At 47.1% G+C, this 23,572-nt stretch overlaps 1 protein-coding gene across 2 annotated transcripts in view; it reads right to left on the reverse strand.

Moving 5' to 3' along the window:
- Positions 1 to 7,944: 7,944 nt before the first annotated feature.
- Positions 7,945 to 23,572, reverse strand: part of ASB18 (ankyrin repeat and SOCS box containing 18) — a 63,351-nt gene continuing 47,723 nt past the window's right edge. For both annotated transcript variants that reach the window (XM_081242336.1, XM_081242335.1), the window contains 2 exons: positions 8,895 to 9,008; positions 7,945 to 8,147 (listed from right to left, as the gene is read on the reverse strand). In XM_081242336.1, the coding sequence (XP_081098462.1) occupies positions 7,962 to 8,147; positions 8,895 to 9,008 (300 nt within the window). In that variant the 3' untranslated portion in view covers positions 7,945 to 7,961. The remainder of the gene's footprint in view (positions 8,148 to 8,894; positions 9,009 to 23,572) is intronic.

The raw sequence follows: 23,572 nt of genomic DNA on the forward strand, positions 1-23,572 counted from the left end.
AAGGGGCAAACATCTCCAGTTTTAATGTGGCCCAATTATCTCGTTGGCACGACTTAAAATGTCTCTCTTTTTAATTCATTTCAATCTAGTAAATATGCTTCGGCAAGTAGCTAATTTCTTAGGGATGTCTTCGCCTCGTCGTTTGCGTATAAAGCGCGTCGGAAGTCGGCCCCATCTTCCCGTGCAGGGGTCGCAGGCAGCTGGGCCGCCTCCTGGGGGGCGGGGATGCCTGAGTTTGGCCCGGGAAGTCGCAGGCAGTGGTCAGCGATAGGGCCTGGAGCCGGCGGGGCGGGGGCGGGGGCGGGGCACCGGGGCGAGGACGGGCACAGGCCCCCTCCCCTGGCCCGCCACTGCACCGCCCCTAGCCCCCTCCACTCTTATCTCCGGGAGGGGGCGCCCCTTGGTTGTCACGTGGGCGCGAGGGTCGGGGGCGCATTTATCCCCAAGTGCGTGTATTAAATCGCATCTGGAGATAGATGAACGTGGATACAGAGGCGGATATCGCAGCGCTCAGTTGAGCAATCTTCTGGCTTTAAATTCCGAGTAAAAGTCTCAAATATTCCCGGGTCAGGGGGGCACTGTCTCATTAAAACCACTCTCGTCCTGAAACTGCAATGCAGACATTAAAGTGCAGTATTTTTCAATTAGAGCTGACGAATTCAATCAAAATTCCATAGATTAGGATGAAATGAGGCATGGGTCATTTACAGGGGAATTTAATTGCCGAGCCATTAGACAAATAGTATATTTGCCATTCCCGCGTTATCCATCATTTTCGACATCAATACCGGGGCCGCATCTCACCGTCCCGCAGCCGCCCGGCGTCGGCTGTAAACACTCCCTTCCCTGTATCTTCTGATTATATCTGATTTCATTTAGGGCCGTGGGGGATTATAAATGTTCACGCAATCAAGTTCATTAGGACTTCAAATCGCATTTGTGATTGGGATCGCTCTGCTGCTGTCCTCGGTGCGCCTTTCAAACCCCAGGACGAGGCTTTCAAAAACATCTTTTTGAATTTAAAGCTTCACATCCTTTTGTCTTCCGACGCCCCCTCCCGCCTCCCCCCGGGCGGCCTTGCGCTCCTCTGGCCTCCTTTGCGGAGGAGCAGCCCTGAGCCCCGTCGCCCTGGGAGCGGGGCTGGACCCTCACGCCCCCAGGCTCGCCCGGAGGGGGGTCACGGCCTAGCAGGTCTTCCCCCCCCCATTAGATGCCCCTCCCGGCCCACCCGGAGAACCTCCCCCGCGCGGCCGCGGGGCACTCAGGATCCGGAGACCTGGGCCGGGCGCTGGAGGACCCGCCCCGCGTGTTAGCGGATCGCGGGTGGGTGCGGACCCCCAATCCCTTACCCCCGGCTCCGCGCCGCAGTTTGTAAGTGGAGCTCCGGGCGTATTTGAGTCACGCGGCCGTAGGCCTATGGGCAGCTACTGGGCCCGACCCTGGGACCCTGCGAACTGACACCCGGAACCCCTTTCAGGCTGGGCTCTTTCACTCCAGAGACCCGGGTTGGGGCCGTAGCCTGAGGAGCAATTCTCCCTTCTTATTAGTAAACCCAGGAAACAAAGGAGCAGACTCTTCCGGGGAGAGCTCTCGACAAGAAAGCCTCAAGATATCCCTTCCGGCGCAGTTGAAAAATAATAGCGTAATATTAACTGCTTCTCATAAAAATATACCTTCGCAGAGATACAGTTACAAGAAGAAAACCCTCATTTTACCCCCGTACTTTGTGCTCCTCGCTGTTAGCTGCCTCAGTAATTTAATTGGAATGAAACGTGAGAAATGTGTCATTTTTGAAGAATTTATGCATCACTTCCTAGAAATCTCATTGGTAACTAGGGGCCCACTGCGTTCTGTTTAGAACCCATAATCACATTTTTATGGGTACTAGGAGTTAATGCGACCTCCTGTTTTTAGCAGATAAAAAAATGTTCTTTTTCCATGACATCTGCATCAAACTCCGGCTTGCACAAAGTACTAGAAAATCCTGTTTCCCCAATGTTTTCCCAACTTACCAACTTTTTTCAGAGCAGGGAAAAGATACGTGAATGGGAAAAGTGCCTACCAAATAAATAATTACACACCGAATTAAAACCCTGCATTAAGCATAGTCGACAGCAAACACTGCATTCTCAATCATGTTTATTGCTTACAAATTGCATTACAAAGAAATCTACTCTTTTTATTGGAGTGATTAAGCAGAGTGTTAGGACTGCAGAAATACCATTCTGGAAGATTAGATGAAGGCTGAAAACCCAGCTAGTTACATTGCAATGGTGAATGTATAATTTTGTTAAAGAACACGTTGAACACATAAATGAGGATTGGGCTGTCATTATGGCATCGTAAAAGAGTCAACTTAAAATTATATTTATTTATAAACACATTGCCTATAAAACGCGCATACTTAATACAAAGGAAGTAGGCAAACCCATAATCAATATTTTAATTACGGATTTTTAAAATTATAGCAACATAATTCTATATGATATGTCACGATTCTATAGTTTTCCTATACTCTCCTCCCCTTTAGCATGTGAGCTAAAATCTTGTTGTCTTCTGATTCTGGGGAGAGCCGGTTGGTGGGCCGGGTAAGACCGTTTGCTTATGGCGCCACCTGCAGGACTCCATGAAAATAAGTTTCAACGCTGGAATCCTCCCGCTGGGCTCTAGGAATTGACCTCACTCAGGCTTATTTTTTAGCAATTTAATGAGATTAATTTTTGTTTAAAATCAGAACGGTACTGACAATTTCAAGACAAACACTAGAGTTTGAAAAGCCGACTGAAAGCCAAAAATAAGACGCGAACTTGATCCTAGTTGAAACTTTGGGACTCCTGAATATCCCAAGTGCACATAGAAAATTTGACTAAGGAATAATTTATTCTTGAAATAATGGAATAAAAGATGCAATATTCCTGGTTTATCACTTGGTCCTTGGGCAGCCCTTAAAAGATGGAAAGCACTTGGCAAGCTAATAACATCTGCAATTGCAGTGATTAAGCTCTCTCTCAGATGTCCGCGTCAGGACCCGTCACTGGAGCAGACCTGCTCATTCTCCAAGCCTGTATTTTATACCGTTTTTGTAGAGGGTTAAGTGTTCTTTGCAAAAGTTCAACAGCCTGCCCCATCAACATGAAAACGTAAGGGTTATTTCGGAGACTGAAACAGTTACTGGGATTAGCAAATGCTTTCTAAAGAGTCAGTGGTTTTGATTTTCTTCCAAACATGCGGAATGGATGATTGTCACGTAACTTAAAATTATATGGATTTTAAGTAGACTAATAAGAGAATCCCAATGCCGCCTTCAGAATTTTAAACATGACACATCACACCGTGCCATGTCCGTGCCCTGCCTGCCTGTGGGCTGTGGGTTGTGTCTGGCCATCTAGCTGTGCTGTGGACATCTCATCCTGTCCAGGGTATGGTCGGGATGGAAAGGGGTGAAACTTCTCAGGACCATTGTTGGCAGAGAACCTCATGTGTGTATTTTTGAATTTTCTGTAGTCAGATGACAGTTGTATAGTCAAAGATACTCAAAGTTTGAGGGAAAATATTCCTCTGCTATCTTTTTTCTTTTTGGTAGAAACATCATCTACTCTTTTATTACCTTCTGAATTTTGAACCATGTGAATGCATCATTCAACACTAAATTTAAAATTTAAAAAGTTTAGGTCTTATGGAATTGAGTTTATGTAATATACTCAGAGAGAAAAATAATGATGTTTAATATGAACTGTTTAAGAATGGAAAACACTTTTACCCTTTAATAAAAGAAATACCAGGGTATGTTTTGTTCGCTGGAAAAGAAGACAGACAAGGTAACTCTAGCTGCAAAGCAGAATGTGGTTTTGGATGTTTTTCTCAGCTAACTTACTTTGCTCCCTCCTTCCTCTCTCCTTCTCTTAGTCTTGTCCTTCTCCTCCCCTCCTCCTCTTTCTTATCTATGTGGAATTATGCAAGTCCCTTTCATTTTAGAACTTCCTGCCACATGACCCATAGGGTAGAGCTAGACAGTCATCAATACTACAAATTTTTTCAGTTATTTTATTTTTTGCTTAACAAAGCAAATTGCTAGCAGTAATTAAATTCTGAAAAACTAGGAATGAATTCCACCCCATTTGATGGTTAATATAACCCCCAAACGACCACACTTGCCATTTTTGTCCCATGCACTCATGATCATACATCAGGAATCGTTTTCAGCACATCTGGAGCCACTAGAATCCGGCTGATTCAGAACTAATTTCTAGTGCCAGTTTATTTCCTATTTTTCTGTGCAGCAGTCACGTACCTGAGTTGGGGGCAGGGTAAAGGACTTCCTGACATCTTTAGAGGCCCTGTTCATTGCTCTGTTTCTGTTGCACGTGGGTCCATGTTGACCAAGAGTGCTACTATACTGGAGGTACTGGACCCACTGCATATGGTATTGGCCGGCGGGGGAGGGTGGAGTGGGTGCTCATCGGGGATGTCACATGACTGCCTGATGAGTGTGTTGGTGAGGGAAGCTGCAAAGTGCCCACACTGCCACCTGCCTTGGGAACAGGGGCCCTCATCCGATGCAGAGGTGAAGCCAGAGAGGAAGTGGAGAAAGTGGCCCTTTCTCTCCACACCTCCCCTGATGTGCCCAAGCCTCTCCAACAGCCTTGCTGACAAGTTGGCCTTCTTGGCTTGGCTGTGAGCTCCACTAGGAACCTGTCTTGTTGGTGGGTCCTGAGCCCTAAGCCCTGGGCTCCACCCCCAGCAGGCTCAGGCAGGGTTGGTTAAAGGAATGAACAAATGACTGAATGGATGAGTGAATGGTTTATCCCCAAGGAACTTCATGGATTAGCTCTACTTGGGAGCATCTGATTTTTAAAAGAAAATTCTTGGGGAGGTGGTGAAATAATGAATAAGAATTCCACAGTGTTGGAATTTCAGCAGCTATGGGGAGATGTCTGGGGCTCACTCTGAGAATCATGTTGTTGTTTTTAAGCTGTAATTCGGGGAAAAACATGTTTTTGAAAATGTAATAATTGGTCATTATTCATCAGATATTTAGAAATTTAAAGTCAATGTGTTTTAAAAGAATTCTACTTTGTTCCGGGACTCCAAAACATATTTAAAATTTAGTGCATTCAGAAATACAACCTGTTTTCTAAGGAGGAGGGGGGCGGAGAGGGGAGGCTGAAGAACAGGCTGTGTCAGGCAGCAGGCTCACTCAGATTCTCATTTGCAAAATCCCGTGAGGACAGGGCTCCCTAGTAGCTGCTGGGGTTGTATTTCTTTTATTTATTTATTTATTTTTATTTTTTTATTTTTTTGCGGTACGCGGGCCTCTCACTGCTGTGGCCTCTCCCATTGTGGAGCACAGGCTCCGGACGCGCAGGCTCAGCGGCCAAGGCTCACGGGCACAGCTGCTCCACGGCACGCGGGATCCTCCCGGACCGGGGCACGAACCCGCGTCCCCTGCATCGTCAGGCGGACTCTCAACCACTGCGCCACCAGGGAAGCCCTGGGGTTGTATTTCTTACTGTTTCCGCCTCTCTCATTTATCTCATAAATAACGTTGCTTTGCTTTTCCATTTTTGCCGTCTTTATCCCAATATTAGGCAATTTTCTTCTCCTAATAATCAAACAATCATAATAAGAGAAGGAACCATGTATTGCTTTCCTTCTCTGGGCCGCCTCTGGGCCTAGGGCTTTGCACTCTGCTCTCAGGAGGACCAACCAGGGGCAGGGGCGTCACCCAAGCTTGTCAGCAACGTTAAAGTTGGCCGACCCACAGAATCTGGGGCCCCGCCCCAGACGCCAGTGTCAGAATCTGCATTTCAACAAGACCCCTTCAGACTGGAGAAGTCTGCTGCCCTCACGAATTATCTCACCGAGTCCCAGCCCGGTGAGAGAGGTACGCACGTTTTCACTTCCCAGCTGAGCAAACTGCAGCCGATTGGTTAGATAACTGTAACTGTTCTCCTTGCTCAGTACAGCAGCCTGGATCTGAAGCCCCACCTCTGGGGTGTCACCATGGGTCCCTACCCACCCTCTGGTGTGCTGCATCCCTTTCCAGGACGAAGGAACTTCCTAGAGTCTCACTGGGGTCACCTCTGCTCACCTGCTCTGTGGCTCCCCACGGCCTGTGCAATGAAGTTCAGAATCCTTGATCTGGAAGCCAAGACCCTCCCGACTGGCCTCCTTCCAGTGGCCAAAGCATAGGGACCCTCCCCTCCAGGTGGACGAATCACTGTTCCTCCACGGTGTGTGCACTGTCCTGCACCCCTGCCTTTGTTCAAGTTTTCCTTTTGATCCAGGGTCAGCTCCAGAATGTCTACGTGGGAGGGGCTTGGGGAGAGCCATCTGCCTGGGGTGAGGGTGTGTGGGATCTTGAACCGTGTTTACAGAGTCGTTTGGGTGAGGTGTGGGCCTCAAAGGGCAGGATGAGGGTGGGTCAGCTGAAGGGGAATGCTGTCCTACCCCTCCCTTGGCCTGACCCGCTGTGTTGAAATCTGACCATCCAAGGCTCAGCCGGTCTACTCCTTTCGTGACGCCCACCCTCATTCTTTTCACCTCCACAGTGGGCTTCACTCACAGACACAACATCCCACCTTAGACGGCAGTTATCTACTGGGGTGCGGAACCACCCCCCCCCCTTCCACACTGCAAACAGTGGGATGGCGTGCCCGGCCTCCTGAGGTTCGTCCCAGCTGCACCTTGCACTGGCTCAAACTGGAAAAAGTGGGGCCACTGCTTATCCTCAGAGGATGAAAATAAAGAGCCCTTGTTTTAAAAGATGGTTTTTGATAGAAAATGTGAGGTCTAGTAAGGCGAACAGATTGGGAGACAGTTATCAATGAAGAGATAGTTTATTAGTCACCATTCCCAAGAGAAGGGTCACACCACACAGGGAAGCACCAGGGTTGATCGGGAAGTGGGGGGAGGGGACATGGGCAAGAGCCTTTATTGTGGTTTCCATGGAAAGGACAGGCGAGGCAGGATCCACAGGCGTAGGGCTGGTTAGTCTGAATGACTGCAGGGGGCTCCAGGGCAGAGGGGCTGGCCTTGGTTGTGTGTCACTGGCTCTGGAGGGGCAGTGGCTGGAGCTCCAGGGAGGTGGTACGGAGTGAACTCTGGGTTGGTCAAGTTGTATTTGAAAAGGGTGCCTGGGGGCATGTTGTTTACAATCTCTAGAAGTTGGCCAACCCTGGGAGGGGCAGTCCCTCCAGGGTCCGAAAGACCCCAGATGCCGAAGCGCCAGAATATAGAAAAGAAAAGACACAGTTAATACAGCCCTAGACCTTTAAGAATGCATCTCCTATTCTGGATGCTTGGGCTGAGCTGATGGCAACCTCCATGACCCTGTGTCTGTCCCTGGCATCTGGCTTCCTGGACTGTTCCCCACAGCTGGATCCGCTGGCGTTTGGTAAGGCTGTCGCACAGAAGACTCACATAGGGTCAGAACGTCTGGCTCACCACCCCTCTGATGTCCTTCTAGGGGTTCTGGACTGTGATGCGCTGGGAAGCACCAGTGGGCTCCTGGGCGGGGGCTCTCGTTACGGAAGCAAGTGTCCTCTCTCAGCGTGTACGTCTGTCATGTTTGGGGGACAGTCTTTACAAGGGGCTGAGCACTAGGAAGGGTGGGATGTTCCCCTTGGGCAGAGGGTCTGAAGGCTGGGGGGGCGGGGTGCCGCTCGAATGCTGCAAGGCATTGTGGGCAGGAGACAGACCTTGGAAAAATACGCATACCTTTTAGTTCAACCTCCGTTGAAAGGTACTTTGTGATACAAGTACTATAATATTCACAGTTTCAGTCCTTACAAGTAACGCTGAGAGGCAGAAAGGGCCTTTATTGCCAACTCCATGCCCAGGTGAACCTGAAGCTGGGTGGGGTCTGTGCACAGGGTGGGTGCCAAGTCCCATCCAGGGCCCCTCGTAACCCTGGAGCCTCCACAGAAGAGCACAAGTGTCTTGGTCCAAATCTCCGGGTTTCAGTGCAAAACCCCCTCTGGCTCCAGAAGAAGGTAATTTTGCAGGGACTTCGGCAAGGGCAACTGGGGCACGAGGTAGAAGCACTTTCTGCCAAACAGTTTCCGAATGGCACAGCGGCAGAGATGCTGCAGACAGCGTGGGGTGTTGGCCAAGGCAAAGAGGGACTGGTAGAAAGGCTGGTGCATCTGAAAGGAAGGCGGGGGAACGTCAGTCTGGGCACATGGAACCGACACACGTCTCTCTCCCAGACAGACGAGCCCTGACGGCACAGGTGATCCTCTCAAGGCTACTGATGCGGGACAACCCTCCCCGAGAGGGTCCGGATACTTTTCTAAAGTGCAGCTCCTGCCCAGTCAGAAGGAAGTCTGCTTTGGGCGATTTCAGATCCTATGGGTAACCTCCTAGAATTCCCCTCTGCCCACCCCCTTTGTAGAGCACACTTTGTTGTTCAGTCATCTGCACAGGACTCAAGTCAATGAAACAGGAGGGGACATTTTCTAGAGGCTTCTAGAAAAAAAAGTTCTCTCTTTCTTAATTGACAGTCACCTGTGGACTTTGTTGTGTGGATGCAGTGCCAGCAGCTGCCTCGGTCATATCTTAAGCTGTCAGAGAAAGAAAAAAAGGAGCTGGGACCTCCACAGCCCACCCTCCTCTGGACAGTGGTTACTGGAGCCCTGAGCTTCTTAAGCCCGTGTGGGTCGGTTTTCTGTTCCTTGCAGCCCACAGGACCCCCATCAGAACCACAGGCTGTGTGATTACTGAGCCTCCAGAAGAAAAACAGACACGCTCAGATAGGCCCCCAATTTGCCTTTCTCTTCCCTTCTCCAGATGTTTTCTACTTACCTGGGTATTAGCGCAAAACTCCACACGTGGGTGAACAGAAACAGACAACAGTCTTGTACTAACGGGGGAAGAAGGAGCAGCTTCCTCACCTGAAACACTTCTTCAGGGATCACCTCCTTCCAGGACTCTGACACGCGGAGCTGAGGGTAGGAGTTGAAAAGAACCTCGAGGACAGCGGGGGCTGGCGCGCAGGTCTTCAGCACCTGGTTGGAAATGGTGGGAGGCACAGTTTGGGTGGGATGGGTTTTGGGTCCAGGTGGGAAAGGGTGGGGAGACAGGAGGGCGTGCTTGGATCCCACTGCTGCCAGTTCCTGGCTGTGTGACCTCCCTGTCCTCCCAGGGAACAATAGCAATCCCAGTAACAGTACAATAGGGTCATGTAGGGCCCCAGGTATTAGTGCACAGGTAAGCACAGGGCAGAGCTCTGTAAGGGGCTGTCTTATCATCATGAAAAGTCTGGGCCAAGCGGTATGCATTCAAGTTCCCAGGAGGAATATGCTGATGGCTGGGCAAGGCTCCTTTGGCTCTGGAGAGCTGCTCAGAGAAAAGGAAATAAGCTCTGCTGGGAGGGAATTTGGCCCAAGGATGGTGTTCCCAGTTTCTTACTTCGATTTTCTAATGTGTTGGGAAACTGGGGGAGAAGAATTGCTTTGCTGTTGCATTTCTTCTCCACTTGGCCTTTCCGTTTTATTTTCAGAGTCCCCACTGGCAAAGAATGTTTATTTTCTAATTTGCAAAGTCTACAGTTCAAGTCCATCAGCTTCACTATAAAGATGGAAACAGTACTTGCTTTTTAAAAAATAAACTTTTTTGTTGTTGTTGTTATGAAGCAGTTTGAAAGTACACAAAGTAGACTGAATAGTAGGGTAAACCCTCATGTACCCACATCAGTTCATGGCCAATCCTGCCCTATCCATACCTCCAGATCCCCTCTCTAATGTTATTTTAAAGCAAATTCAGTGTATCATCATTTCATCCGTAAATATTCGTGTGTCTCTTAAAGGAAGTTTAGAAGAAATGCAAACACAGTGTCACTGTAACAGCTGAGAAATTAACAATAGTTTCCTAGTATCATCTAATATATAGTCAATGTTTAAATTCACAAATTTCTCTTAAATGCCATTATATCAAAAACAGTCATTTGTTTGTTTGAATAAGAATTCAAATAAGACCAACACCTTTACATTGGTTGATATGATATATTTTCAGGTCTCTCTTTTTTGTTTCATGTTGATATATTTGTTGAAGAAACTAGGTTATTTGTCCTGTAGAGTTTCTCACTGTTGGGATTTTGCTGATTGTATCCCTGTGGGATGCCGCTCTTTCTCTGCTTTCTGTAAATTAGTAGTTGGATTCAGAAGCTTGATCAAATTCAGATTTGATTTTGGGGAGGGGCAGGGCAACTTCATTATTCTCTGTTTGTGAGGTTTAGGATTTACCAAGTGTTGTAGAATTGTTCTTTTTATTTCTTGGTTGAGAAAACTGAGGTTAAGCAATTTTTCTAAGGTCAGGCACCAAATATCTACAGTAGACAACAGTCAGAGCCAATGGCGAGCCTGGCCTGCATCATGCTCACCGGTGCTCCTTGAACACACCCAATATGGTTGCTCCCTTTACAGCTTACCTAGCTTCTTTCAGATTGAACATCCCTTTAAGACACGGGAAAGCAAAATTTAAAAATTTCACATTTCTTTGTTCAGAGAGAACCACTGTCAACATTTTGTATATACTAAGGTTATATGCATTTAGACAAGGAATTAATATATATAACAAAAATGAGCTAGTGCTTTGCACATTATTTTGAAAATTTATTTTTTATCAAAATAGATTGTGAACAATTCAAAAATTATAGATGAGCATTTAAACATCATTTTTAGTGGCCATAAAATATTGTATGAACACATCATAATGAATTCAATGAATTAACTACTATAAGTTGCCTCAGTATTTTTTGATATTATAAACAATGAACATCTGTGAACACAATTCTATCTCTTTCTGCCCCCAGCCATAGTTATTTAGATTGCTCACACTGCACTGCTGGAAGTAGAACTGCAGGGTCGAAGGGTGTGTATGTTTCAAGACTTTTAAAACATACTGTCAAATTATAAGTAAGTTGTTACACTTTTTAAAGAACTGAGTATGAGAGTGCCTCTTTCTTCCTACCCAGACCATCTCATTAATTATTTAAATCTGATAGGTACAATATGGAATGTTTACTTTGGGCTGACCATTTGCCTTTCTTCTTTTGTGAATTGCTAAATTATGTCTTTTGCTCATTTTTTCTACAGTGTGTTCATTTTTTCTATTGATTTATAAGTACACTTTATTTATTGAGGTTATTTTTCAGGTAGGGAATCATTTTTGCAAATAATGGTATTTTCTCCTCCTCAATATTAATATTTCTTATTTTTCTTGTCCTGTTACACTGGCTAGACTGTTAAAATTCAATGTTAAATAGCAACACTGATAGCAGGCATCATCATCTTAGTCCTAATTTTAATAGGATTGTCTCTAACATTTCATCATAATCTTGGGTATTAGTTTCACATAAATACTCTAAGTTAAGGAAATATCTTTGTAGTCCTAGGTTACTACAAATTTTAGGATTTAATTTTTTTTTTGCCTTTTTCTAACCAAGTTGATACAAAAAGTTTTTCCAATATTAACCCATTTTTGCCTTCATAAAACAGACTCTATTTGGCTATTCTTCCAAATAGAATGGCAGATTCAATTTGCTAAGATTTTTGCAGCTCTCTTGGTAACTAAATCTGGTTTACAGTTTCAGCTTTTTGAGCTATTATTGTCAGGTTTTAATATCACTTTATGTTAACTTAGTAAAACCATCTGAGAAAACTACCTTTTTAATACTCTGGTAAATTTTGAAAAGTAGATAATTATTGGAAATAAGAAAGCATGACGGACCTTTCATTTGAAGCTTTTAAGCCTAGCCTTTAGTTGTAGGTGATAATTTAATATTTTCAATTTCTTTCATGGTTACTGGCATATTTTGTTTTGATTTCTTCTTGGCTCAATTTTGTTCACCTATATTTTCCTGGAAAAAGAAAAGAAATTTAGCATTTCATATGTATCAGTCAGAGTTCTAACAGGAAATAGATGGCATACTTGATACAGGATTATTCCAGGAGGGTTTATTGATACAGGGCTTATTTAGCCAGGGGAACCACAGGGAACAGTGCATTGATATAGAGCTGGCAGCAGAGCTATTTCCACTCCTGGGTCTGCAGGGTGAGAGAATGGGGTGGGTGATCTTTGGCTGGGGACACACAACCAGCCTGAAGCTGAGAGGGCACCAAGTGGATACATCCTCTGACCTCACTCTCCTTCCTCCCCCACTTCTGGGACACTGCACTGGTGAAACCCAGGAAGCAAGGGCCAGGAGCCTTGCAGATGTGTCCATGCAGGTGGAGAACAAATTTGGATGGGGGCGTATCTCCACTGTATATAGGAATAAGCACCCTATCTCATTTGAGATTCACTATGATTGTATTTGCAATTTTTTTTCATGTTTAGTCTTGCTGGAATTTTGTCTATTTTAATTTTTTTTCCTCAGGAAACCAGCTATCGGATTACATTGATCAGTTCTCTTTAAAAATATTCCAATCCATTACTTTTTACCTTTATCGTTATTAATCCCTTTCTCCATTTCTCTTTTCAGCTCCTTGGATTGAGTGCTCAGTTAACTTGACAATATGTTTTCCCTTGAGTCACAATAAAGCAATTTTTCAAGTGCTATGGATCTTCCTTTGAACAGAGGTGTGGCCAGAGCCATAAGTTTTGACGCACAATGTTGTCACTGTCTTTCTTTCTTAAACAGTCTGCAATTAAATAACTACTGACACAGTATTCATTTGGGAGTGTGCAATGAAATTTTCAAAAAGTTAATTAAAAAAATTTTTTGGCCACACTGCGCCTTGCAGCTTGCGGGATCTCAGTTTCCCAACCAAGGATTGAACTCGGGTCACGGCAGTGAAAGCCTGGAATCCTAACCACTAGGCCACCAAGGAACTCCATAAATTATTTTTAAAAATTAACTTTTCCTATTAATTTTCTGAGTATTGTATTCTGGCTTTAAATAATGTCTGGTTTTGAAGCACTAGAAGTTGTATTCTGTTTGACGGTTCAAAGTTCAACATGTATATGTCACATTTATGATTTGAAGCTTCTACAATTTTTTTCCCTACTTTATCTATGGGAAAGACTGAGATATGAATTTAAAATCATCTAGAATTATTATTTTTCAGTTACTTTCTCCATGTTAACATAATCTCTTTTTGGCATGTAAGGTTCTTAATGGTTTTGTCTTCACTATGGACTGTATCCTTCCTTCATCAATGTCAAGCGAATCTTTTCTTCTCATTTTGTGTATTTCCCTGGGATTCTCCTACATTGCATATTGATATCAGTCCCTCATTTTATTTTCAGTTTGTTTTTGCTAGAATTACTTCTGCCCACTCTTTAATTCTAACCTTTTGTTTCACATTGTTTTAAAGTGTTTGAGGGTCTCTACTGGTAATAGGGTAACCTAAGAAATTTGTATTTATTGTTATAGACAATCTATCTGGTTTTACTTCTATCATTTTATTCTTTACGATTTTTTATGCTTCTTGTTTCCTTTGTTGTCTGATTTCTGTTATACAGGTTTGTATTTTCTTTGTATTTATCTTCTATATATTTTATTTTATTTATTTATTTATTTATTTTGCGGTACGGTGGCCTCTCATTCTTGTGGCCTCTCCCGTTGCGGAGCACAGGCTCCGGATGCGCAGGCTCAGTGGCCATGGCTCACGGGCCCAGCCGCTCCGCGGCATGTGGGATCTTCCCAGACCGGGGCACGAACCCGTGTCCCCTGCATCGGCAGGCGGACTCGCAACCACTGCGCCACCAGGGAAGCCCTATCTTCTATATATTTTAAAAAGATTTTTTTTTGGGGGGGCTGCACTGGGTCTTTGTTGCCTTGTGTGGGCTTCTCATTGCAGTGGCTTCTCTTGTTGCAGAGCACAGGCTCTAGGTGCTCAGGCTTCAGTAGTTGTGGCTCATGGGCTCTAGAGTGCAGGCTCAGTAGTTGTGGTGCACGGGCTTAGTTGTTCCGCAGCATGGGGGCTCTTCCCAGACCAGGGATCGAACCCATGTCCCCTGCACTGGCAGGTGGATTCTTAACCACTGTGCCACCAGGGAAGTCCCTATCTTTTATATTTTGGAAGTCTATATCTTATTTAAAATTTTACTAGTGGTTACCTTCAGAATAAAAAAAATATTAACCTATATTTCTCTAAACATCAAAATAGTATCTTTTGTGCTCTAGATCTACCATTATCCCTTCTCTCACCTCTCTTAACCAATTCTTCTCCCTCCTTAGTAACATCTGAAGTTTGTGTTCCAGATTATAATTAGTACACGATCTTATTTGATGCTATCTATCTCCTTGGGAAATAATTTTTGGTAGTTGCATTTAGTTTTACCACCTGCCTGACAATTATTTAAGTTGTCTCTATTTCAACTGGATTGTTTAAGCCATTCATTCCACAGATACTTTCAGATATAAAGATTAAAGATTGTGTTATGTTTGTGTGATAACAAAGGCAAGCCTTGGCTTCACAGAATTTTACAGTCCCAAATGATACAGTCTCATATAATAGTAGTAGAAGTAGTAGTAGTAGCAGTAGTAATAATAAAAATAAATGTATAGGTGCCGTAGTACTATGGTGAGAGAATCACCAGGTGCTAGAAATGACAACTAACTCAGACCTAGATTTGCAATGGGGTGGTGAGTTGGTGAAGGAAAGATTTCTGGAGGAAGTGACATTCAAGCTAAGACATGGAGTAGGAGTTACAAAAGGTGTGGAGAGTTCTGAGGACCAAAATGTTCTAGGTGGAGAAAACATTTACCAAACGTGGGAGGTGAAAAGGAACAAAAAATATTGGCTGTGGCATGGAGTTTGACACGGGGAGTAGTGAGAACTGGGACTGGAGAGGAAAGCAGGGTCAGATCTAGAAGACCATTGTCTGCCATGATAGGGAGGCTAAACTTATTTTGAGGGCACCCAAGAGGCCTTGAAGGATGATGAGTGGAGGAGTGACAGGGTCAGGTTTTACTTTTAGAAATGTCACCATGGCTCCAGTGTTGAGAAGAGTTTCATGGGGCCATATTGGAGGCAGACAGCCCAGTTACGAGGATATTTTTGCAATCTAGCGGAGAGATGGTGGTGGCCTAACCTCAGCTGGTGGCAGCCAGGATGGAAAGAGAAGAAAGATTTTGAGAGACATTTAAGAGGTCGACCTGAGACAATCTGCAGATTGAGATTCCCATTCCGGAGGCAGTCTTTCCCATCACCTCTTGGTCAGCTGGGTACTCCCATCCCACCTGGCCTTTTGTCTCCACTACTCCACCCAATCCGCCCTTGCCAAGAGCGCCCATGAGCAGGCTGCGTCCGGTGGTCCCGGCTCTGCCCCGCCTCGTGCTGTGTGTCCGCACTTCTGACACAGCTGATCACGTCCTCCACGTGACAGGTTCTTCTCTTGGCTTCCAGGAAGCCACACTTACACTCCTTCACTTCCCTCACTGCTGCTCCTTCTCAGTTTCCTCTGCTACCTTCTCATCCCTGCATCTTCTCCCTGCTGGAATGGCCTTGGATTTAGTCCTCATTCCTCTTCTCTATTTACTCTCCCTCCCTGTGATCTCATTCAGCCTCCTGGCTTTAAATACCATCCATATGCCACCGGCCCTCAAAAGCGTATCTCCAGGTCAGTGAAACCTCCCTCCCAAACTCCAGGCTTGAATATCCAACTGCTTACTTGATATCTCCTTGTGGCTGGCTCCATCTCACACCTAACGTATTGGAAACATAAATCCCAAGTCTCCCCCCCCGCAGCCCGGGACTTACGTTCCCCATAAGCTTCCCCATATCAGTTGATGGCACTTTTCGCACCCTTCAGTCTCTCAGGCTAAAAGCCTTGGAGTCATCTTTGATTCCTCTTCTCTCATATCCCACAGCCAGTCTGTCAAGAAATCCTGTTGGCTCCACCTTCAAAATATATCCAGAACCAGACCACCTCCCTTGTCCATGCCACCGTTATCCCTCAGGTGGATTATGGTCACAACCTCCTAAGTCATCTCCCCACTTCTATTCTGCTCCTCCTAAAGTATGTTCTCAACATGGAGACCACAAGGAGCCTCAGAAAATGTTAGTCAGGCCATACCCCTCCTCTTCACAAACCACTCCAATGGCCAAAGTCACTGCAATGTCCTATGAGATCCCCCCCCCCAGTCTGTGTCCCTCCCCCTCCTCTCCCATCTCATCTCCTGCTACTGTCCCACTGGTTCTCTCCACCTTCAGCCACCCTGCTCCCTTTATTGTTCCCCACGTGGATCAGGCTCACTCCAGCCTTGGGGCCACAGACTCTTGGCTTGTCTGCTGGGCCGCTCTTTGCCTAGACATCTGCTTAGCTGATTCCCTCACCTCTCTCAAGTCTACTCAAAAACCACCCATCCTAACTACCCTCTTTAAAACGCACTGTCTCCCGTCTTGCTTCTTCTCCCCTAGCCCTTATCATTTTATTGGCCCATTTATTATGGTTGTGGTTTAATGTCTGTCTTCCCCATTAGAATGTAAGCTCCATGAGGGAAGCAATACTTTTTTTCCCCTGATTTATTCACTCATTAGGTATCCTAAGCATCTAGTATGTTGTTGGCAAATGGCTGGTGCTCAATAAATATTTGTTGAATAAATAATGCAGTAAATGGAAATATTTTTTTCTTTTAAAAAAATGCATTTAGGGGCCTCCCTGGTGGCGCAGTGGTTGAGAGTCCGCCTGCCGATGCAGGGGATACGGGTTCGTGCCCCGGTCTGGGAGGATCCCATATGCTGCGGAGCGGCTGGGCCCGTGAGCCATGGCCGCTGGGCCTGCGCATCCGGAGCCTGTGCTCCGCAACGGGAGAGGCCACAACAGTGAGAGGCCCGCATACCGCAAAAAAAAAAAAAAAAAAAAAAAAAAAAAAAAAAAAAAAAATGCATTTAGGAAGGCATGTCTTATGAGCCCTTGATATCTAAAAGTGTCTTTCTTTTGCCATCAAAATGAAAGCTATCTTGGCTGAAAATAGAATTCTAGCATCCAAACTTTTTCTTTAAAAATCTGTAGATGATATTTCATTGTCTTACAATAACACTGCAGCAGAGAAATCTGAGTCCAGCCTGATTTTTATTCCCTTATGAATAACCTGTTTTCTGCTTGGATACTTTGCAAGCCTTTTTAGAACATTTTTTTTAGAATGTATATAGGTATGTGTCTCCCATCACTGATTTGCAGAGTATATCCATTCAACTTCTCTATGTTAAGATTTTTTAGTGCAGCTAAGTTCTCTTCTATTATGTCTTTATTATTTTGGATCCATTGTTGTATGTTCTTCAATAATATCACTTATCTGTGAATTGGCTCTCTGCTCTTTGTCCTTTACGACCATCACTTTTTTTTTAGTTTCTTGGCTTTGTTTTTTCTTTTGCACTTAAGAAGTTCTTTTTTTTTAATACATTTATTTTATTTTATTTATTTTTATTTTTGGCTGCGTTGGGTCTTCGTTGCTGCACGTGGGCTTTCTCTAGTTGCCGCAAGTGGGGGCTACTCTTCGTTGCAGTGTGCAGGCTTCTCATTGTGGTGGCTTCTCTTGTTGGGAGCATGGGCTCTAGGCATGCGGGCTTCAGTCGTGTGGCACACAGGCTTAGTAGTTGTGGCTTGGGGGCTCTACAGCACAGGCTCAGTAGTTGTGGCGCACGGGCTTAGTTGCTCTGTGGCATTTAATGGTTTGGGGAAGGGCAGGTTTAAGCCAATTGGGGCCAATAAAACACAAAGAAAGACTTCCTCAGGGCTTCTAGAGAAAACAGCTGGATCTGAATAGGAGGCTGGTTGGCCCAGTTGCTGGAAGCCATTTAGGGACCAAGAGAAGGACCATTTTTGAGGGCAAGGCTGACTTAAAAGACATCGGGTTCTTTGATGATGTCACTGGGACTCAGAAACCACCAATCCTGAAGCCTGTGCTTCTTGTTGTGAGAGATACAAGGGAGGCTGGAACCAAGTCAGGCAGGGGCTGCCTGGTGGGGCTGTGACTATGAGAAGGAGCCGCCTGGGGGTATTGGAGCCATGGAGATGCATGTGCTGCTGTAGAAGCTACCTAAGGTGGAGGAAGAGGGGGAGAAATACCTTGGCTTTCCCCCCCTCCCCCTCCAATTTCCCATGGTGCCTCCCTTGGCTGAACCCAGTCAGAAGCCAGCTGATATGGGGCTCTGTGTTAGCTTGAAGGGGCTCTGTACCCTATCAGGATGCAGAGCAGAACGCAGAGACAGCAGGGACTGGATCTGGGGGCGCACACGCAAACAGCACAGCACCCTCCCTTACATCATCGATTTGTTTAATGAATCAGTTCTGCCTTTTACTTCCTTTAATGTGTAATCTGACCCACCACTGTGCTCTTGCTTTCTTGGTATAAATTTATCTCCATCTTCCTTTTCATGCCATTCTATTGACTCCTCAGCTTAACCTGTCTGGTTTTACGCATTTGAAGACTAGATCTTCTGGCATCCCATAAAGGATGGCACACAGGGCACACACGTTTTCAGATTTTCTTCTGGATCCTTTGATGAGAGGTACGGATTTCGTCTCTCCCCTCAGGATGCCATCTCATTTTTCTCTTCTGCCCTTCCCCACAATGAATCCATTCATTTTTTTCTGTATTCATCTCTGATTAAGGTGAGATCCAGACACGAGGTCTGTCAACATGCAGGGGAAGTCCATGGTCCCGTTCTCTGTTCACTTGTGAGATGGTGGAGGGGCAGAGTGGAGGAAGGCTGGCGAGGGCGATGCCCAGCCTGGTGACCTGTACTCCACCAGGAGGCCTCTTCCTCCCACCCTCCCCCCAGCAAAGTAGCAGGTTGCTATGGAACTCAGGTTCCTCAGTTTCCACCTCTGCACTTTACTGCATCTCCCATGATGCACTGCACCTCCACAAGCATCCCCTACTGCCTGGTGGACTTGAACTATTTGTCTGTAATGTCTGCCTGATTGCCTGAAAACTTAGGGCCGTGCAGCAGAGCCGCATCAGCCCTTCCTGACTCAGACATGAGCTCTTCCTGTTGGTGCCGTGGATTTGCTTTCTCCCCCTCCCCCTCTTCCTTCCATCCTTCCTTCCTCCTGTCTATGCCTTCACAGATATTTTAACATGAAGACAGGAGCAGCTGCCCATTTAAATGGGTGATCATATTACTCTTATCATCTCTGGTCCCCTCCCTACCCCAATTTTGTTTTTTCCCTAATCCATTACTGTCACAAGCTCCGGCTTAAGTGGGCTTTAGAGAAGGAGAGAATGAACACGGTAGGCTGAGCTGCAGAGGGAGAGCCAGGCAGGCGTGCATCTTCCCAGCCCAGCCTCACACCCCACCGTGTGCTCTTGACATGCTGGTATTTCTGGCTTACACCAGCCACCACTAACATGCCATTTCCGGGAGCACAGTGAATTCCATCGGCCCCTTTTCTGTGTTGGGAGGAAACCATGCCATTGAAAAGAGCAGTTCACAGTGGATTCCTCCAGATCTAGTCTTGTCTGTCTTTACATGGTATCCTAGGCAATTCCTGCATCTTCAGACTTTCCTCAGGCCAACCTGGACCCTCCAGCTACCCTCCCACTGGCCCTCTCACTTTTCTGCAAAATATTCAATGGTTCCCAGTGACTGCATGCTACCTGGACATCCCCATCCCTCCCCTCAAGCCCCAGGCCCCAGGAACAGCTGCCCTCCCTCAGTAAGAGCTCCCCCTTCCGCAGGCCCCTCCTCCCTGGGTCATGGACTGTGACAAAGTCTTATTGCCTGTCTCTGGGAATTCATTTCCTGTCTCTTCTCTGTTCCACCTCTCTGGGGCTCCCGGGCCCCTCCCAACCCCTCCGCGCTGTGCCCCCCTCATGTTTGCCAGGCAGCTGGCTGCCTTCATTATTTTTACGCCAACACAGTTTAAAAATCTCCGCTGCCTCCTTGCTGTCTGTGGAGAAGCGGCTGCCACGTTACTCTGACACACTGATGGCATTAGGGTCCGCGCACACTCTCTTCAGCTAATGAGGAGGCAGAAGGAAAATTAAGGGGAAGAATCACACGGGCACACCGCTTTCTACATAGATGGAGAAATAAAACAGAAGCAAGGAAAACGGAGGCGCGCTACGGCTGATAGCTCACCTCCCCCCTCCCATGGGGCAGCGTGCAGGCACTGCTGTGTAAAGGCAGGGAAGGGAGCCCTGGGTTTTGACGACTGCTACCCCAGGCTCCCCCCACGGAAAACCCTAGGAAATTGGAGTGTGAAGTCACGTTACCTAATTCCGTAATTCGGTAAAAAGAAAACAAAAACTTCAGGTCCATATGTGCAGCGTGGTCAATGCCCAGAAGGAGAGGCAAGACCAGAGGTTTGCAGATGTTTCTAGAATCTGTCATTCTCGCCCTCCACCTCCCATTTCCCCTTGCTCCAGCTACCTGCATCCCTCACCTGGACCGCACGACAGCCGGGGGCTTCCCAGCAGCCCCCAAGAGAGCATGTTCTCTACCCCTGAGCAGAGAAATCACCCTCCAATTCTCACTGGATTATGTCACCTGTCCTGCTTAAGATGATGTAATAGATTCCTATTGTTCTTAAGACAAAGGCGCAAACTCTTAACGAGGGCCCTGCCTGGGGTCCCGGCTCTTGCTGTTTCCCCTCCAGCTACTGTGTCATTCTCCCCCCACCAACCCCTGCACATATTGCAGAGTTCCTTCTGCCCCAAGACTTTTTTTTTTTTTTGCGGTACGCGGGCCTCTCACTGCTGTGGCCTCTCCCATTGTGGAGCACAGGCTCCGGACGTGCAGGCTCAACGGCCATGGCTCATGGGCCCAGCCGCTCCGCGGCATGCGGGATCTTCCCGGACCAGGGCACGAACCCGCGTCCCCTGCATCGGCAGGCGGACTCTCAACCACTGCGCCACCAGCGAAGCCCTGCCCCAGGACCTTTGCACCTGCTGTTCCTTCTGCCTGGAATGATTTCCCCTCCCCTCTTCACACAGCTAAGTCTCCAGCCTTCAGATCCAGAATCACTCTATAAGCCCTCGAGGGAGCCTCGGACTCCCTGCTCAGCCAGGTCTAGCCCCTCGTTTGGTACCTTCAAGGTCTGGAGGGCCTTGGCTTTGCAGCTTTTCACATCACAGCAATTTCACAGTGGTGTGTGTGGTTATCTGAGTCCAGGCCATCTCACCCACCTGACTGGCAGCTCCATGAGGGCAGGAAATACCCATGCTCCGGTTCAACACTGTACCACCAGCACGGGAGCACAGCCGCTCCCTAGAAACGTTTGTTGAATGAATAAGTGCTTAAGGGATGCCTGTGGGGGAGAGCTTTCATCACCGGTGTTGGCCTGGCACTTCCCCAACTCCTGGGCAAATCTAAGCGTGAATTATTTATGACTGCCCAGGTGACGGGCAGAAGGAGAGAGGAACGTGAGCAAAGGCCTTTACCCCAGACCAAGCATCCAACCCACAAAGTCAACTTGCGGCAGCTAGTCTGGATCCACCCTCGTGTGTGCATTTCTCTGCCCTCCTGCCCGCTCTCCTCTAGGCCGGGCCCCCTGCGTCCCGGCAACTTCCAGAATTCAAACCTGGTTGCATCCTGACACCGCACCTGCACCTGCCCTCGCGCCCCCACCTGACTCTGGGGTTAAGCAGCGGTCAGCCGGGTAGAAAGGCCTGGCATTGTCCACATGCTTGCTTTCCCCGCCGTGACACCGCTTTGATGTTCGTGGCAGCGCAGTGCGCGCGGCTCCGACGGATGCTTCTGAGTCCGCCTGCTGCGGCGCTGGTGCCTTTGTCTGGGCACCGGGGAACTGTGATTTATGTCATAAGCTCGCTGCGAAACCTTTTGCCTCAGTAATTCTGAGCTCCGTGGGTGTCTCTTTACATCTATTTAAAGCACGGCTGCTGCCCACGGCCGGCGTGCTCTGTGACATTCCCTGGTGCCTCTGTGTACGCCTCGCCATGGCGCTGAGTCTTGCCTGCAGAGCATCTTTGTGGCTCATTTCAGCGTGTTTGCTGCGCGCTCCACGGGGGCTGCTGAGCAAGTCGGGTCTGCCCTTTGATGTCTCGCGTGCTGATTAGACCCCTTTCCCGGTGGAGCACATGCAGGGGGCCTGGATGCTGACGCCACATTACCAGAGTGTTCACCCTGGTTGTCCTGGGGCGAGGCCAGAGCCTCACAGGCACTTGTACGTTGGCTTGGAGGATGTCCAGGTTGGTAGTAAACGCGCTCTTGCCCGCAACCTGCTCCTAGCCGGGGGCGCCGGGGGGCAGGGGGCTGCGGACCTCCCCCGCCCCGAGGTGTGGGCGGGCCTCAGCGCAAAGACGTTGGAGGCCTGTTTCCAAAGATTTTAACTGCAGCGCCGTGCCCTGGGGTTGCTGGAATCCCCTTCTCTCATTCAACAAACTTTGACTGAAGGTCCCCTGCACCGTGCTCTGTGAAAGCCTCAAAGTATTAAGATTTCTCAGAGAGACTCCGGTTCTTTCCGCAATGGTGTGGAACTGCTGGGAGATTGATCATCATCTTCAGAAGCCAAGCACCTCTCGTGGCCTCTTGGTCCCCGTTGTAACTAACTGTCCCAAGACCCAAATCCACAGCCACCCCGCACCCCACTGACCTGCTCCATTCCTGTGTGGCTGACAAAGGATGTCGTGAGGATATCCCAGGACGGGGCCCCTGGAGGCCCAAAGGGGAGGCACTGGGCTTTGCCCTGCATCTCTAGGTCAAGGTGGGGTGATTCCACAGCCTTGGAGACAGAGTTCAGGTGCTAGAAGTCCTTTCCCCCGGGATGATGCCTGTGGGGCTGCACCTCGGACATTGAAACCTGGACAGAGATCTCTAAAAATCGAATGTCTTCGAGGCTAACAAAGGATTATTACTGGTCACCACTGAAATATACTGACTTTTTTTTTCTTTAAAAGAATTTGTCCCAGGTGTTTTTCACTGTTGGGCGTCATGTAAAGTCTTGTTTCTTTCTTTGTTGTTTCTTGTTCATTCTTTATGCAGTTTCACACCATAAGGGTTGAAGGGTGCATCTTGGTTTAAGGCACACACAGTGTGAATTGGAGGGGTGGTAGGTTTCCATTTTATCAGTAGATGAACTAAGGCTGCTAATATTGGGAAACGTCTAAATGTAAATCATGAATATAAAAGGGAAGTGTTATAGAGTACAAAAAGGCTGGCGTTTCTTCCCTTTCAAGAGTCCACGCATGGTATGGAAATCACTGCATTAGTAGAATGCCTCAAGAGGATGACTCGAAGATGGTGCCAGACTTGGCATAAGAAACTTGTCATAAAGTTTGTCAAGTAAGGAAACACCCAGGGAATTGTCTGGGTGGATTTTCCATTTCTCACCTGTGTTTTGAGAGACAAGAGTTTTATTCTGTACGCATCTGGGATGCAAAGTTAGCATGTGAAAGAAATGTGTGAATCTCACTATTTCAGACCATCTAGCTGTTGTCCTTTTAGGATAACAGCTTTTAGGCTATTTGTGTAAAGCTTATCAGGCCAAACACGTCTCTGGCATATGACTGGTGAATCTGGGATAATTTTTAAATTAAGCACAGACAATTTTACATCGAATAGAATGCCCTCCCTTCAATGCAATCTTTCGGGGGAGGACAATCGCTTATTTTAACTAGTATTTTGGAAACTTTCCTTTTGGAAACATTTTCTGT

Source organism: Mesoplodon bidens, assembly GCF_964165515.1.
Source record: "Mesoplodon bidens genome assembly, chromosome: 8".
NCBI classification, from domain to species: Eukaryota; Metazoa; Chordata; class Mammalia; order Artiodactyla; family Ziphiidae; genus Mesoplodon; species Mesoplodon bidens.